The 18,493-nt window shown below is 37.9% G+C and overlaps 3 protein-coding genes and 2 long non-coding RNA genes across 6 annotated transcripts in view; 2 read left to right on the forward strand and 3 right to left on the reverse strand.

Annotated features, from left to right (window-relative positions):
* The window catches only part of LOC138404205 (uncharacterized), a 162,193-nt gene that overhangs the window by 16,631 nt on the left and 127,069 nt on the right, over nt 1-18,493 (forward strand). The window lies entirely within an intron of this gene.
* LOC117994355 (uncharacterized) lies at nt 3,015-5,274 on the forward strand. Of its 2 annotated transcripts, XR_004675337.2 has the most exons (3): nt 3,481-3,620; nt 3,788-3,913; nt 4,444-4,584. XR_004675337.2 is itself a non-coding variant. In XM_034982269.2 (2 exons), exons 1-2 carry the CDS (start codon nt 3,183-3,185, stop codon nt 5,251-5,253), a joined length of 1,248 nt encoding a protein of 415 aa, XP_034838160.1. In that variant the 5' UTR covers nt 3,015-3,182; the 3' UTR covers nt 5,254-5,274. The 2 variants fall into 2 exon arrangements, 1 of the variants encoding a protein (XP_034838160.1); XM_034982269.2 differs by lacking the exon at nt 3,788-3,913 and having other exon boundaries at nt 3,015-3,620; nt 4,444-5,274.
* LOC117994362 (uncharacterized) lies at nt 3,662-9,690 on the reverse strand. The gene is made up of 3 exons (XM_034982278.2): nt 9,238-9,690; nt 5,267-5,370; nt 3,662-4,360 (listed from the first exon to the last, which is right to left on the reverse strand). Exons 1-3 carry the CDS (start codon nt 9,518-9,520, stop codon nt 3,743-3,745), a joined length of 1,005 nt encoding a protein of 334 aa, XP_034838169.1. The 5' UTR covers nt 9,521-9,690; the 3' UTR covers nt 3,662-3,742.
* Nucleotides 15,403-17,186, reverse strand: LOC117994348 (uncharacterized). Its single transcript, XM_034982256.2, has 2 exons — nt 17,149-17,186; nt 15,403-17,051 (listed from the first exon to the last, which is right to left on the reverse strand). Exon 2 carries the CDS (start codon nt 16,932-16,934, stop codon nt 15,543-15,545), a length of 1,392 nt encoding a protein of 463 aa, XP_034838147.1. The 5' UTR covers nt 16,935-17,051; nt 17,149-17,186; the 3' UTR covers nt 15,403-15,542.
* Nucleotides 17,200-18,442, reverse strand: LOC138404215 (uncharacterized). The gene is made up of 3 exons (XR_011238239.1): nt 18,359-18,442; nt 17,973-18,190; nt 17,200-17,392 (listed from the first exon to the last, which is right to left on the reverse strand). It is a non-coding gene; the product is annotated as an uncharacterized lncRNA (long non-coding RNA).

An 18,493-nucleotide genomic window follows, 5' to 3' on the forward strand; every position in this document is an offset into this window, starting at 1 on the left:
GAAGCGATCGGGTATGTTCGACTCGACTATGTTCGATTATTCGCCTTTAAGGTTGGCCGAATATTCGGTATCGGGTATCCGGCACTATCTGTTTCATATCTAATATGAATACATCATTCGTGGAAAAAAACAATGGAATATACTGTCTTGGTCATTCATAATACTACTCGTTATGGTGGCATCTGATGGAGTTGCTGCGTAAGGGCCAGTTAAGTCAATGATGTACTCATTAATGCATACAATACGTTTTTGACGCACCATGCCTGGATTTTATACGGCTTCGTAATGCTACGAGATCTCCTCACGCCATCTCCTGAACTTCTTCCACTGGGATATCTCCGGCGAGGGCTGCGGCGAATGAACCATTTGATTATACGTGATCACCATAGTAATTACTACATAGGGTTTGCTTCAGTTGATAGCTGCCTAAAGCAAACAGCGTCTAATTGAATTGGGGCATATCGGCTCCCATAACTTGGAAATGAATTTTTCTTCTATTATAATTGTTTGCAATAACAAGTTCTGCTAAACTGTTTTGCACATTGATCCGTTTATAGATTATGTCAGGGCTTTTCAATTTTCGTTTGTGGGATGGAGTTCCACCTCCACCTCCACAGTTGGAGGTTGTGAGCTGCAGCTGGTGACCCTCGGCTGCAACAAACAAATTATTTCACCAGTTGGCCAATGCTGTGTCAACCCATGCTATGCCATAATATTAAATGTCACCTGGAGCCATGGTGATGTCACCAGAAAACCAGGGCTTTTCAATTTTCGTTTGTGGGATGGAGTTCCACCTCCACCTCCACAGTTGGAGGCTGCTGGCTGTGAGCTGCAACTCCTACCTCATGTCCATAATAATGCAGCCGCTATCATTGCGATCCAAAGGAGATAGCATGTGCGTCGGAAACTTTGGTCGTGGATTGCTTGTATTTTTTGGAGGTAATAAGTTCAAATAGAACTTTTTCTCAAAAGTTTTCAAGAGAAATCTCCCTATTTGTACCTTGCCTATACAAAAATACGCGTTCACAAATATAGTTTGTAGAATATAAATGCCTATTTTCGCAAACCATCTCATTGATTTGTGCTCGCAGGTGTAGTAAGACAGCATTTGGTCGTGACGATCGAGACCCTTCATAAATTGGTTATATTGAACCACCATGATGCGCTTTGATTTTTTTTAATCGTAAAGTACTGACAATACTTTACTATCATTACAATCTAGCCTATGAGAGAGGCTAATAAGTCATATTATATCAACCTAAACTTATACACGTACTTATACCTAAGAATCGGTCCATTGACTTATCTTAGTTTATAATTAAAATACTTTATTGGAAGACACTTTGTTCTTGTGTTCTTTAAATTGCACTAGCACTATGCTTTCAATTTGTTCATGTGTTCTTTGTATTGCACTAGCACTACACTTTCACTGTAACTACACTAGCTCAAAAGGCTTAGTCCTCTTAAGTCTACGTATTAGGTCTGTGCTGTCGAGGAGCTGGATAGCCTCGACGTTAAAATGGTGATGGAGCCTACGTTCGTGGGATTTAGCGTGTTTGCTAATAGCTGTGTCCACGAAGCCCATTTGAAGATCGCTTTACTACCTCTGTCATCCTATGCGAGTGCTCAGTATATTTTAATTTTTTTAATTTTATTTATTAGATTAACTTCCGGCTACTTACACTAATACATTTAAAAAAAACTTAATTCTGAAAATAAACTTAGGGTAAGGTTGCCACTATTGGACCACTTAACTTTGTATTGAATTAACAACAGAAATATGACAGTTAGGAAAGACGTGATTTTGATAAACCTTAAGTATTAGAACTTTTATGCGAAGTTTAAGATTTTTTGACTTGAGCATAAAAAGAAAAAATTAAAAAAAACAGTTTAACAATCGTTGCTTTGTTTGGACCACTGTTCCTTTGATTGAACCAGTCAGTTGCTATCATTGGACTTAGGATATTTTCTCTACTGGTCCATTCAAGGGATTCATGGAAATTTAAACAAATATAATACATAATAATAATATATGTTTTTATTCTTTATTAACTCTTTTTACTATTGGCGACTTAAGTATAATCAATCAGTCTTTAATTCTGAATATTCTAAAGGTTATGAGATTTTAACAAAAACACAATCTTCTTTACTCAAAGCTCTTAGAAAAAGTTTACTTATTTATCTTATAATTATATAAACTTAAATTCTTTATTTACTTCTCTTTATTAATTATTGGAAATTTTAGTAACATCAATCAGTCTTTGATTCAGAGTATTCCTAAGATTATGCAACATAACAAAAATACAATATTCTTAATTCAAAACTCTCAGAAAGAGTACCGGTTCCTTAACCTCAAAAATCAACAAAAAAAACTTAACTCGAAACAAATGACTTATTTATGTAAACTTAAATTCTTTTTTAACTTCTCTTTTTTGAGTAAAAATTGGCAACTTTAGTAACATCAATCAGTCTTTAACTCAGAGTATTCCTAAGATAATCAAACATAACAAAAACACAATTCTCTTAATTCGAAACTCAGAAAAAATACAAGTTTCGTAACTCCTAAAAATCAACAACATTTTTCTAACTCAAAATAACGACTTATTTATGTAACTCAAGAGGTTTTTCTTAATATTAAACTAGCAAATATGTAAAATAAAGAAGGTATTAACGTAATTTTTCGTTTTTGAAATCAATCAGCGACATGAAGGACAAAAATATTTCTTTACCCCTTTTTTTACACAGGCACACTCTTCATGTACCCAACATTTACATGCTAAACATTGTATCATGTCTTCTATTGAGCACAGCAAACAAATCTTACAAAACCACTGCTCCACTTCATCTTCATGGACCTTGTTAAAAGTTTTCTTTACTTTTTTAGGCTGTGGTTGTGATTTCGTTTTGTTTTTTTTAGTTTTCGCTGTCTCTAAATCCCTTTTGTACGGAGATGATGTTAACTCCAAAGCACGTTGGGGTTTACGGCTTCTACTTCTCAGCTCTTCAATAGCCGGGTCCACACCGGACGATCCATCGATCCCGCGATCCGCGATCCAGGATCGCGGAGCGTGGATCGTGGATCGTGTTATGCCGATCCACTCTTGGAAACTTGCGATCCCAAATATGCGCTCCAAGCGATCCTAAGGCGATCCGTGATTCAGCCAGTCTAACTCTTGTACGATATGGAGTCACACGTACAACGGCGGCGTCTTGCCGTTGCAGCAGTAACTTTTATTTTGCTTAAATGCTTGCGCAAAAAATCACAAAAAAGAAAACGACGGTTTTGGGTGAAACAAATTTACAAAAATCGCTTGGAATCTGGGACTCAGCTGTACGCAGAGTTAGTGTCAGATAAAGTTGAACACAATTTTGCAAGAATGAATGCTAATCAATTTGAGATATTGTGTTCATTATTAAATAACAAGCTAAGAAAGAATGATACAAATTATAGAGATGCCATTACTGTGAAGGAAAGATTATTACTAACATTGAGATTTTTAGCAACTGGAGATTCGTACGTCAGTTTGCAGTATCTGTTCCGCATTTCCAAACAGTCTATATCGATAATTATTCCTGAAGTTTGTGAAGCCATCATTGACCTGTTAAATGATTATGTAAAGGTAAGTAAAACCATACTTTATTACTCAATAAAAAAGTAGTGTATTACAATCATAATTTAAAGAAGTAACATGTTTACAATTATTAATTATTTTTTGAAAACATGATATAGGTAGGTACTTATTTAATTCGGTGGTGACTGTGGAAGTGAATAATCCTGAGGTTTCAGAAACTGGGACTGCGATGAATTGGAGGCTAGATGAGCAGACGGTGATGTCTGTGGAATTGGAGCTGGATAATTTTGAGGTTGTAGAGACTGGGACTGTGATGAAGTGGATGCTATTGGTGTGCCAGGGTATGAATTAGTGTAATATCCATAATTGCTATCCCCATATCTTCCTGTGTCAGCTTGAAAAATAACTTGGCATATAGCATTTTTGACATTAACTAATGTTACTGCATCATATTTCCGCAATTCAGTAGATATATACTGCCCGAAAGCAATGTAAGAATCAGTTTCCGGTTGTGGTGGCTGAGCACATTGTTGCAGAAGTTGGAAAGCCTCTGAAAGAGTTTCATCTGATATGTCATCTGCATTATTAGAAGTAGTTTTCTTTCTTTTTTTTGTTCTTTTGTTTGTTGTTTGGACACTGGATTGTGCATTCTGATCATTCTGCTCTCTACTCTGATCTGTGTGGTGGTTGGCTCTCTCCGGTTGTGTGTCACTAGTAATGTTACTGTTCTCGTTTTCGCTCACTGTAGTATTAACTTCAAGTTCCCCATCAGTCGTATCAGATTCTACCTGTAACAACAATTATTATTACTATTTACTGCTTATTCTTATTTTCAGCTTTATATTATAATTAAGATCTCCTTTATTTTCAGGTGCCGTCAACTAAAGAAGAATGGCGTACAGTTTCTCAGCAATTCGAGAATAAGTGGAATTTCCCACACGTGATAGGAGCGATGGACGGCAAACACGTCGCTATACAATCGCCTTTTAATAGTGGCAACGACTTTGATAATTACAAATTATTTCCTAGTATTGTTCTTTTTGCATTAGTAGATGCAAATTATAGGTTCCTGTATGTGAATGTTGGGACTAAAGGCAGAATATCAGATGGAGGCGTGTTCAAAAGCACAAATTTATATAAAAAACTTGAAAAAAAAGAGCTAAATATTCCTCCACCGGAGATATTGCAAGTTCCCTATAAAATTGAGGTACCCTATTATATACTAGGTGATAAAGCTTTTCAGCTTAATGATTATACTATGAAACCATACGATGGTACACGGGAAAGGGGTTCTTGTGAAAGAATTTTCAACTACCGACTGTCAAGAGCACGTAGAGTAGTTGAAAACGCGTTTGGAGTACTTAGTTCTGTCTACAGAGTCCTGCGTAAACCTATGCTTTTGGAACCAGAAACTGCGACTAAAGTCGTGCTGGCAACGGTTCATCTATATAACTACTTACGCAGTAATCCTAACTTTATATCGCCAGGAACGTTTGATACAGTACAGGAGAATGGAGATGTAATACCTGGAAGCTGGCGAAATGAACCGCCATCACAATCGCTACAACCGATGGCCGTCGTACCAAGAAGAGCAACAGAAAATGCCACTACAATACGGTCCCACTTAGCAAGACACTTTGTTACAAACCATACAATAGTTTGGCAAAATGAATATCAGTAAACTAATAGCTCACAATATGTTCCAATGTATCGCGTGTGGTTCCGGGTTCATTTTTATCCGCCATAAAGTCGAAGTCATCATACGCAAACCACTTTGATTTATATGTATCTTGAGCACCTGAAATAAACAAGTTACTCATTAAAATAACCACGTGTATTTCTAACAGCTTAAATGTAAAAAGCGAAATCACGTGAAATCCACAGTAAATATTATGATGTAATTACTTATAATAAAATATATAATTTTAACTAGTATTTTGCTCGCTGCTCGAGCTGCTAAAGCAGCTCTCGAGGTCTATAATGGCCCTTTGAACAATTTTAAAAAAGTCATACATTTTCTATGAAAAAATAAATTCCGCCATTTTGAATTTTTTTTCAAGTCATCGAATAGACCTTCGGATCCTGATCATCTCTTGCCAAGAAACCACTCTTCCATCTTTCATACCCTCCGAGATGGACGCCGATGAAATTTGTATGGCGGCCATCTTTTTTTCGGAATTTTGAATTTTTTTTCAAATTTTTGGCAATTGGATGAGGTTTCGAATGACATTTGGTCGAGCACCTCCCACCTATCTTCAATACCTCGAGCGTGCCCTTCACCCGTCTCCGAAATCCTCAATCATCAGCTCTCTCCATATGTTGCCCAAAAGGAATCTTTGTCTTCTATATGAATCCATAAGTGAAAAAAAAAAGTTTCATACAAAATTTTACAGGAGAAATTTTTTTGAAAATCTCGGCCGCCATCTTGTTTTTCCAATTTTTTTCACTTTTTCTAAAAATCGTTTGCTAATATCTGCAAGAGCTGCAAGTTTAAACAAAATCGGTTGGAAAACAAAAAAGTTACAAAAGTCAGGTCGGCCGCCATCTTGTTTTTCTGAAATGTCATAATTTTTCCCTACTCGAATCCCACTCCTGAACATATCTCCCATACATTATTATATCATTTTCTGTCTCTTTCTAGGAGAACAATAATATGTCAATGAGTGAGTCCGCGGAAAAAATAAATTCCGCCATTTTGAATTTTTTTTCAAGTCATCAAATAGACCTTCGGATCCTGATCATCTTTTGCCAAGAAACCACTCTTCCATCTTTCATGCCCTCCGAGCTGGACGCCGATGAAATTTGTATGGCGGCCATCTTTTTTCGGAATTTTAAAAAAAATTTCAAATTTTTGGCAATTGGACGAGGTTTCGAATGACATTTGGTCGAGCACCTCCCACCTATCTTCAATACCTCGAGCGTGCCCTTCACCCGTCTCCGAAATCCTCAATCATCAGCTACCTCCATCTGTTGCCCTAAAGGAATCTTTATCTTCTATATGAAACCATAAGTGAAAAAAATAAGTTTCATACAAAATTTTACAGGAGGAAATTTTTTGAAAATCTCGGCCGCCATCTTGTTTTTCCAATTTTTTTCACTTTTTCTAAAAATCGTTTACTAATATCTTCAATAGTTGCAAGTTGTAACAAAATCGGTTGGAAAACAAAAAAGTTACAAAAGTCAGGTCGGCCGCCATCTTGTTTTTCTGAAATGTCATAATTTTTCCCTAGTCGAATCCCACTCCTGAACATATCTCCCATACATAATTATATCATTTTCTGTCTCTTTCTAGGAGAACAATTATGTCAATGAGTCAGTCAGTGGTAATTGAGCTATATATAGTATAACTAGTATTTTGCTCGCTGCTCGAGCTGCTAAAGCAGCTCTCGAGGTCTATAATCGCCATTTTGAATAATAAAAAATTTTGTATGAAAAAATAAATTCCGCCATTTTGAATTTTTTTTCCATCCATCGAGTAGACCTTTAGATCCTGATCATCTTTTGCCAAGAAACCACTCTTCCATCTTTTATACCCTCCGAGATGGACGCCGATGAAATTTGTATGGCGGCCATCTTTTTTTCGGAATTTTGAATTTTTTTCCAAATTTTTGGCAATTGGATGAGGTTTCGAATGACATTTGGTCGAGCACCTCCCACCTATCTTCAATACCTTAAGCGTGCCCTTCACCCGTCTCCGAAATCCTCAATCATCAGCTCCCTCCATATGTTGCCCTAAAGAAATCTTTGTCTTCTATATGAAACCATAAGTGAAAAAAAAAAGTTTCATACAAAATTTTACAGGAGAAATTTTTTTGAAAATCTCGGCGGCCATCTTGTTTTTTCAATTTTTTACACTTTGTCTGAAAATCGTTTGCTAATATCTTCAATAGTTGCAAGTTGTAACAAAATCGGTTGGAAAACAAAAAAGTTACAAAAGTCAGGTCGGCCGCCATCTTGTTTTTCTGAAATGTCATAATTTTTCCATACTCGAATCCCACTCCTGAACATATCTCCCATACATTATTATATCATTTTCTGTCTCTTTCTAGGAGAACAATTATGTCAATGAGTCAGTCAGTGGTAATTGAGCTATATATAGTATAATATAATAACTAGTATTTTGCTCGCTGCTCGAGCTGCTAAAGCAGCTCTCGAGGTCTATAATGGCCATTTTGAATAATAAAAAATTTTGTATGAAAAAATAAATTCCGCCATTTTGAATTTTTTTTCCATCCAACGAGTAGACCTTCGGACCCTGATCATCTCTTGCCAAGAAACCACTCTTCCATCTGTCATACCCTCCGAGATGGACGCCGATGGCGGCCATCTTTTTTTCGGAATTTTAAATTTTTTTTCCAATTTTTGGCAATTGGATGAGGTTTCGAATGACATTTGGTCGAGCACCTCCCACCTATCTTCGATACCTAAAGCGTGCCCTTCACCCGTCTCCGAAATCCTCAATCATCAGCTCCCTCCATATGTTACCCTAAAAGAATCTTTGTCTTCTATATGAAACCATAAGTGAAAAAAAAAAGTTTCATACAAAATTTTACAGGAGGAAATTTTTTGATAATCTCGGCCGCCATCTTGTTTTTTCAATTTTTTACACTTTTTCTAAAAATCGTTTGCTAATATCTTCAATTGTTGCAAGTTGTAACAAAATCGGTTGGAAAACAAAAAAGTTACAAAAGTCAGGTCGGCCGCCATCTTGTTTTTCTGAAATGTCATAATTTTTCCCTACTCGAATCCCACTTCTGAACATATCTCCCATACATTATTATATCATTTTCTATCTCTTTCTAGGAGAACAATTATGTCAATCAGTGAGTCAGTGAGTCAGTGAGTGGTAATTGAGCTATATATAGTATAACTAGTATTTTGCTCGCTGCTCGAGCTGCTAAAGCAGCTCTCGAGGTCTATAATCGTCATTTTGAATAATAAAAAATTTTGTATGAAAAAAAAAATTCCGCCATTTTGAATTTTTTTTCAAGTCATCAAATAGACCTTCGGATCCTGATCATCTCTTGCCAAGAAACCACTTTTCCATCTTTCATACCCTCCGAGATGGACGCCGATGAAATTTGTATGGCGGCCATCTTTTTTTCGGAATTTTGAATTTTTTTTCAAATTTTTGGCAATTGGATGACGTTTCGAATGACATTTGGTCGAGCACCTCCCACCTATCTTCAATACCTTGAGCGTGCCCTTCACCCGCCTCCGAAATCCTCAATCATCAGCTCCCTCCATATGTTGCCCTTAAGGAATCATTGTCTTCTATATGAAACCACAAGTGAAAAAAAAAAGTTTCATACAAAATTTTACAGGAGGAAATTTTTTGAAAATCTCGGCCGCCATCTTGTTTTTCCAATTTTTTTCACATTTTCTAAAAATTGTTTACTAATATCTTCAATTGTTGCAAGTTGTAACAAAATCGGTTGGAAAACAAAAAAGTTACAAAAGTCAGGTCGGCCGCCATCTTGTTTTTCTGAAATGTCATAATTTTTCCCTACTCGAATCCCACTTCTGAACATATCTCCCATACATTATTATATCATTTTCTGTCTCTTTCTAGGAGAACAATTATGTCAATCAGTGAGTGAGTGGTAATTGAGCTATATATAGTATAAATAATACCTACAGATAAAAAGTAGCTTTGTTTTCTTACCGGATCCAGTTATACGGCTTTGCTTCTCTCTGTGTTTCTCCCTTCTGTAGCCTCCCGCCAGAGATCGCATTTTTTTCTTTAGGTTCTCGATCGACTTATTCCCCATTTCACGAGAAATCTGACACCAAGCATCATCTCTAACACCTCTATTGGTGTAATTAGAATCTTTGGGATCCCATAAACATTTAAATTCTTTATAAAGCGATATCAAACGGCGACTTTCTGAGATGTCCATGGCGAGGTGGATCGCGCGAACCAACACAACCGTCCACACCGCGCGCATCACGCAACTGAGGCACCTTTGAGGCTGGCACAAAAACCGACCGCACACGGATCGCGCGAGGTAGGGAGCGCGCGCTCCAATACGTGCGCATGGATCGCGCGCGGCACGTCCACACCGCCTGCATCTTTGGATCGCGCTGCTGCCGCGCGCGATCGGAGCGCGATGGATCGTCCGGTGTGGACCCGGCTAATAACCTTTCTTGCTCCAGGAGATATACTAGCAATGTGGAATTCAGAGCTAGTGGTTGGAGTTGCCTCCTTGCTCGGTCCTGGTTCTCCCAACTGACTAGTGGGCACAATATTAGTCATTGCTGAATCAGAAGGAACAAGAGACCGGCGTACGTCATTATTTTGATGTTCAGAGCTACTACTCATATCTAGGTGGTTTGGACTTATTTGAGAAGATGAAGTTGCAGTTTGTTGGGGATGTCGACGTCTTACTTGTCTTAATGTTTGAACACCTGTTTTGGCACTTGGAGATTCATGTGTTTGAGTCACATCGACAACTGTTCTCGGAACTTGCTCATTTAGCTCATAATCGGTATGCACCGCCGAATCAACAGGAATGTGCGATGAAGCTAACTCCAAAGTACGTTGAGACTGAGATTCAATGCCAGTGTGTAGAACAGGTTAATTTTGAATATCTATGGAACTGATGCATGGTTGGACGCTAGGACCAGCTGGTTGCGGTGCTGTAACAGTGTTTGAAGTGCCTGATGTCAAAGATAAAGGATCGACATCCATATTTTCGCTGTCATTTTGTGGGTCATCATCCTCTGCTAGTGTTATAAACTCATAGTCTTGAAATATGTCTTTATTGAATGGCCAAATACCACTTTTTTTAAATCCACTAGAAGCGGTTCCCACAGACGCTGCTCTCGCATATGCTTTACCGAAAAGCATTGAAATCTGAAATGCTGTAACGCATCGCCCTGGATTACAGCGCAGCCACTTTTCGGTTTCATCTATGAAATAGCAGCTCAAAGGTCTAAAAAATGAAGTATCCAGTGGCTGTAGTTTATTCGAAGTGTGAGCTGGAAGTGACAACAGCACAACATTGTGCTTTTTTGCATAATTAATAGCGGCCAAATTTTTTGTGTGACTCGTATGTCCGTCGAGAATTAAGAGAACCTTCTTTTCAGGTGTTGGTTTGACACTTTCAACAAAATGTTGCATCCAAACGAAGAATATTTCTTTATTTATGTACCCACTTTCGGGATTGAATGCGAAAATTGCGCCAGGTGGCGCACCATCTTTAAGTTCATCCTTGGCTCGTTTACGTTTGAAAATTATAAGCGGCGGGATAAAATATCCTGCGGCGGTTGCACAACAAACAGCTGTTGTAGTGGTGCCACGTTCTCCGCTAGTTATGGCCCCTACTTGGTGCTTACCTTTCTGCGCCAGGATTTTTCTTGGCTTTCTTTCAACAGTTGTGAGGCCTGTCTCATCGACATTAAAAATGTATCTCGGATCATTGATGCCATTCTCGTTCATAACCTTTTCTAACTTCTCAAAGAAATCTTTCACTGCTGACTTGTTAAAAGCCGTAGCTCTGTTAAAAGAAGTTGCCCTAGGTTGTCTTAGACTTAATTCAGGGTGCCGTTTCAAAAACCCGTAGTACCACTTTTTTCCCGCCATTTCCTTTTCTTTGTTAAATCTGTGCTTTAATCCTTTTTGCTCAGCTATTTTGTAAGCTAAACTTCTAACATCTTTTGGTGTGATTCCGTATAAACAGCGTTCCAATTCCAAAATATGATTGACAAATTTTTCTTCCAATTCAGGAGTAAGATCACCAGTAGAACCGACTATTTGCTTTTCCTCTTTCGCTTTTACATTTTTATCGTCAAATCTTCGCTTTAGTGTTGCCTTTGGTACTCCATATATCCTGCTTGCTTCATTTAGGCCAACTTCTTGTTTACGTAAAGCTTGTAATGCCAATATCATGCTTTCTTCATTCCACGCATAATATTTGCCACGTTTAGCCATGCTAAAACAAAAAACATGCAGTTAAAAATCGATTTTAGAAGTTGCTATGATTGGACCGGTCCAATCAAAAATCCTCGCAGTGGTCCATTGATGGCAATTCGCTGTTATAGCACAAAAAGATTTATAAAAAAAAAACTATTACTTATTGAAGCACATAATATACAAAACTACTTGTACAAAAGAACAGAGCATGCAACTGATAAAAAACCACATTAAAAACTATAACAAAACTGTACTTACATGGTAAAGTATGCCGCGAGATTTTTACATCGAGAAGGCGCGAAACTCGGCGACGCGCGTCCTTCCCCAACGAAGCTTACGGCGGCACTGCCGGGAGCGGGGGTGGGAACTGGTTCAAATACGCAGCGTTGCGTCGCCACGGTTGATTTTTAAATCCATCCGTTTTCGAGAAACCAAAGCGGTCCAAACAAAGAGCCGGTCCAATGATCGCAACCTTACCCTATATACAAAACGTCTCTTTTATCTTTCCAACACAAACACCTTTCCGATTATAACGATAAATAAACTCAACTTTGGATAATTTTTCTGGTCACCACGGGTGGTTTTTTTTCTCCTATTACATTGGAGAGTGCCTGGACAATATGTTTTTTTTTTCAAAAGTACATTTTCTGCAAAGTCTACACTTGTGTAAAAATTGTCCACATAAACGATATAAAGAGGCTGGCGGGAAGTGGCTGGATGAGGAAGGCTGAGGACCGGGTGTGGTGGCGCTCTTTAGGAAGGCCTATGTCCAACAGTGGACTTCCACAGGCTGATGATGATGATGAAACAGAGTGACCACGGTATAAATATAGTTCTCATAATTCAAACTCAAACTCAAATTATTTATTCAGAATTGGTAAAATTTTACGCTTCCTGATTGTCAAGAATTTTTATTTGTAAGAAGATGATATGATATAATTAATACGTACTTAAAACTAAGGCCCTATTCAGTGCGACGCGGACCGTCCGCACGCGGATGAGGTTTTGCGTCCGTCGCGGATGAATTCGTCGTTCAGTGCGATGCGGATCGTGATCGAGAGTGGTACAGTGTCATGGATAAAACTTTGAGTTTGGTGATTGCGGCCTATTTATTAAACAAAAGAAGAAGAAGACGCCATGGTAGAAGATTTAATGTGCATCCACTGGTTGAAAAAAGACTTCTTAAAGGAGAATTTGTATCCTTGTTTTCGGACTTGCGGGATGACGAAATGAAATTCTTCAAATATTTCAAGATGTCCATTAGGACATTTGAAGAGTTGCATGCGAAACTAGAGCCATCTTTAATGCGTTGCGATATATACAAGAAACCCATATGTTCGCGGGAGAGATTGGCTGTAACAATTAGGTAAGTAGGTACTTAAATTTAAAGGTTAAATAAATGAAAAAAAAAATTAATTAAAATTTTATAATCAATTTAAAATGTAATTATGTAATTAATTACAATGCAGTGTAATGACCGTGTTGCCAGCTTTCTAAAGACTCGTCCACATCACTCCCTGATAAGTGAGGTAAATCGTTGGTAGCGGTTGATGCAGATGTGCTGGGCGAGTTCATAGCTGGACCTCTAATTTCCATAGCTAGCTCCAGTATTTTAGTTCGAAATAACAATTTTTTATAATTATCGAAATCGTTTATAATAAGGTGCTAGGGAATTAAAAAAACTGAAGTCATCGTCTGTAAGAGCCGTAGACGACGCAGAGTTTGTGGTGGAAGTGTCATTCTTTTTTTCTATTATTTTCAATAATTGTAACTCAAAGTCTGTCATACATCTCTTTCTTTTTCTCTGCCACGGTTTTGGAGAAGACAGCACAGGTGTCTGAAATGTTTCTTCTGTTGATGGCAAGTCCGGGGTCGTGGTAATAGGTAAAATACTTTGCGAGCTTTGCGATGACGTTGAAGCAACATTTTGGGAGCTCTGCGACGATGTTGAAGCCATACTTTCATGTGTGGGTTCAAAGTCCTTTGTGTCTTCCAAAAACGTCATTATATCGAAAAAAATATACTTCTTTTTGACACCCCCTGCAGAACCGGACTTTGATGTCTTAAGATTTGCTCTACACTTCATGTATGCATCACGGGCTGTCTTCCATCTTAACTGAACAGCTTTTTCTGTAAATTAAATAATATAAATAATAAAACAACACATGCTACTAACTTTACTTATTTAATACACACTTTTTTTTGTTGCAGGTACCTGACTACTGGGTCAAGAATGTCTGATTTGCATTTAAGTTATCGATTGGGGCTATCCACAATTAAATACATTATTGAAGAAGTATGCTCATTAATATGGGAAATTTTGAAAAACGAATGTCTGCCTGAACCTGATCCAAATTTTTGGAATAAAATAGCACTTGGCTTTGAAAGGGACGCCAATTTTCCCAATTGCGTAGGTGCCCTTGACGGAAAGCATACCAGAATCACGTGCCCAAAAGAAAGTGGGTCCGTATTTTTCAACCATAAGCAATTTTATTCTATTATTTTACTTGCAATGTGTGATGCCAATTACTGTTTTACCTATGTAAATGTAGGGGCTTGTGGCAGCGAAGCAGACGCTAATGTGTTCAAGAAAAGTTCGTTATTTCATAGACTTGAACGAGATGATCTAAATTTGCCACCTCCAAAATTATTACCAGGCACATCTATCAACCCACAGCCACATGTCATTGTAGCAGACGCAGCTTTTGGCATTTCCAATACTATACTTCGTCCATACGCGCGTACAAATTTGACACACAAAAAAAAAATATTTAATTACAGGTTAAGTCGTGCGCGCCGATACATAGAATCGAGTTTTGGTATATTGACAAACAAATTTGCAATATTCCAAAGATCTATCAATGTATCAACATCATTTGCACAAATTTTAATCAAAGCGTGCTGCATTTTACACAATTTCATTAGAGTACGCGATGGTTATACGGAAGAAGACGCTATGATTGTAGCTGGATTTACAGATTACAATGCTCGCATTAATGACAGTACACGATCGGGCAATACAATAAGAGATAATTTTGCAAATTACTTTGTCTCAAATGAAGGATCTGTACCTTGGCAAAATAGTTATATTTATTAGATAACACAGATGTTTCAATAAACATTACTTACCGATTTGTTTTTTTTCTTCACCTGAACTATCTCCGAAATTCGGACAAACAGCTTCGCAAACATCTATCCATGCCTTTAATTTCGCGTCTTTATTTTTATATAAACTATCGCGGAGATTCCAAAGGCATGGTCGAAGTCGTACTTCTTGTATGACCCTCTCGGTTTGCACATTTGACACAGCCGCCATGACATCGACAGTACCTTACGTCCGCTCCGCGCGACTGTCCGCCGAGCACTGAACAAATACATTAGAACCAAGCACCGTCCGCCCGCGGACATCCGCGGCGCGGAGGAGCGGCGCGGAGCGATTACGACCGCGCGCGGATAGCTCTCCGCGACGCGGACAGCTCCGCGTCGCTCTGAACGCGCTGTTAAGGTTTCATACATTTTACCGTCCGTCGCGGACGTCCGCGTAGGTCATCCGCGTCGCACTGAATAGGCCCTTATTCGTTATAGAATATATTATCCAGGAATGATGCTGGGGCGCTTACCTCATTGAACCGGCCCCAGCTTAAATACCACAATACAGACATGGTATGAGCGTAGCACCCTACTGTACGATTTCCCACTAAGCAACTGCAATAATAAGCAATGACACTCTAAAGAATTTGCCCTATTCTGTTCTTTACTTATCAGTAAATACGTGTAGTATGCCTTGTTGCTCACATGTCGTGATTTAATCCTGCCCCTGACTAAATAATTATTTTGGCCAAATATTAAGGGCAAATCTTCTTCTATCAATTCATCGCTTATTTCCAGGCTGTATGTGCCATTTGCTCGCACATGCTCCCCATAATAGGACCTTGCCTGTTTTAAGTGGTAAGATCCTAATGCAAATCTTTTTAAATCAATTAAAGTTAATCTTGGGAAATCATCTAGATGGGGAGCATTGCTATTTATGCTTTGAAAAATCGTACGCCTTCTGTTCATATGTTCCCTTTGAATAAATTCCGAAAGATATGAAATGCCGAAGGCGTATGCAATCTTGCCCGAGCAATATTAAGGTACTCAACATGCTCGGGTATGTCGTCAATAGTGGGGTGGAACTTATTCAAAAGGAAACAAGCTATTTTAAAGTCACTCATAAGGTGCCTTGACGCTCTATTAAAATATTCCTGCCGAAATAATTTGAAATCTCTTTTTATTCTGCCATTAACCACCTCAACCACCCACCGACACATTGTTACACATCTAGATTTATTAGCCTGGTGGGTGGTTAGTTGGTGTTCACTTTCTAATAACGATTCTGGCATATATGTTCTATAATTGTAGCTTTCTAATTGAGGAATCACATCCCTAAACCCTCTATCTAAAATAAATACATCATGGGGTCTAAAAAATGCGCGCATTGGACCATTTTCATTGTTAAATAAAGCACTCATAATTGATGAATCATTTTGTGTCGCTTCATGTGGTCCTACACACTCTAAAATATACCCATCGCAACAAACAAACAGGAATGGTTTAACAAGATTAGCATATTTATGCAAACTATAAGTCCGTTTTTGGTACAAATAATTACTGCTGCTTTGGACATAAACATATGTACCGTCACATATAACAATAGCAGGCTTAATATTTGAAGCCATGCTGGCATCCCCAAAAAATCCCTCTGGTATTGTCCTGTTGCGTGATGCCACATTTTGGATAGACATGTGATTGATTCCTAAATATCTAGGAACAAACTGTACATTTAAACAATTTCTAACAATATTCATTTTTCTTTCCAAAGTAGATCTTGGCATTTTAAATAGGGTTGACAACCTTTCATTGCTGTCACCTGTTCTAAGTTTGACCAAAAATATACTAAGAGCTACAGAAGGGTTTGGAAAATGATCGTACAACATTGGAATACAGTTCAATAGCTCGTTAAATTGCTCTGCATTAAGTCCCAACCAATAATGGCATAAATGATGATCCATCGAGTTTATGTTACTAAAATCTATGTTTCTTTCGGCAGCTTTTTCTAGTCTTGAAAATATATCATCAATTTGATATCCAGTAAAATCTGAATGAGGGGTCTCAAGTTCATCCCATTGATAGCTGATCAAATGATATTCACTGATTCTAGCAGTGAAGGGAATATATTTTTTGTACTGGATTAACAAAACTTCTTTTATAGCACTGGGCACTAAAAGGCGTTCCATATTCTCACACCCAGTAAACATACAACGACGTGAACTTGCAGAAACTCGTTTATACTTTTGAGAATTAATTTTTGATTGTGTTCGGGGCAATTGTTGCTCTTGGGGTGGCGGAACCATTTGAGGCAGTGGAGGTGGTTCAGGAATCACAGCATCTGGGATATCAACTTCCATAGGGTCAGCAACCACTGGCTCCAGCAAGGGTCTGTTAATGTCATGAAGTGCTTGTCTTTGAAGATTTCTTGTTGCAGCTTCCCAACAAGCACGACAAACTCGTTCCAAATGTCTGACCTAAAAAATAAAAATTGATTACCTATCTTTATTTTTTTGTTTAATAATATCAAACATGTTATTTAAAAATTATCTTTGCCATGTTAATAACACTTACATGATGAGCTGGAGTCCATCTTAAGATAAATGTCCTTTGAGGACATCCATCTTAAGATAAATGTCCTTTGAGGACTGTCTTGAGAAACTTGGTGAGTTCTGCGACTTGCAATTGAGATTCCACATCCAAAACATACGTTTAGATGTCCAAGAGCAGGGGGTACCTCTACTTGAGGTGGAGTAATTTGCACTCGCTATTGTAACAGCACAAAACATTCAATACACAGAATGTCATCAGGGGATACCTGAAAAAAGGTCATATTTTATCAAAATCAGAGTAATGTTAGACCATTGTATGTTTTTAGAAGTTTATTATTATAATATATTATAGTATGCATATTGGCTTTTGGAGGATGTTTCATTATATTTCATACTAGTGACCCACCCCGGCTTCGCATGGGTCCAATGTAGCTATTATTGTGGTGTCATTGAGGTGTCATTGCCTCGGAAACTCTCAAAAGAGACGATTTTTTTCCGACCTAATTCACATTATTTCAATTTCTCTAGGAATCTCTAATTTTTGAGAATTAAACTATAGCTATAAACCTTCCTCTAGAGTCACTCTTATCTATTGGCGAAAACCGCATTAAAATCCGTTGCGTAGTTTAAAAGATCTACGCGTTTATACATACATACATACAGACAGCGGGAAGAGACTTTATTTTATACTATGTAGAGATAAAGACACTGCCCAAATTATCTTTCATGTATCTTATATGTGTATATAAGGTATCTAAGGAAATAGCTGCAAATGTTACCTAGGTTAGTTTAGTTAAGGGGTGTTCATGTAATTGTAAATATTTTAAGGAACTTGATCATACTTACGATTGTAGGCGTTACCCATGATCGTAGAATGATTAGCAATTGTTCGTCTAATTCTTCTATTGGTCGTCTTCGAAGATTAGGCGCCAAACTCAGGGAACAATTGACACACCTGCGTGAGAGTGGACGGTTTACGCGATCTCGACCGGGTGTGGACATTTTTAAAGTGTTTAAAAGAGTCCAATGCTGACTTAAAACTAGAACAAAAGTCTGATCGCTCACTTAAAACTAGAACAAGAGTCTGATCGCTCACTTAAAACAAAAATAAGAGTCCAGTTGCTCACTTAAATGACTAAAACGAGAGTCCAATCGCTCACTAAAAACTAAAATAAGAGTCCAGTCGCTCACTAAAATTAAAACCAGAGTCCGATATCTCTCACTTATGGAACGTAAATGCTCCATTCGATAGCAAATCGTAACGTAACAGAAGTTATTACGGAGGAATTTAATAATTCAACTCAACGCAAAACCAAAACAATTACGGATTACCAACAAACCGGCAGGATTTGACAGATTTGACACTA

The sequence above is a fragment of the Maniola hyperantus genome, chromosome 26, assembly GCF_902806685.2.
Source record: "Maniola hyperantus chromosome 26, iAphHyp1.2, whole genome shotgun sequence".
NCBI lineage: Eukaryota > Metazoa > Arthropoda > Insecta > Lepidoptera > Nymphalidae > Maniola > Maniola hyperantus.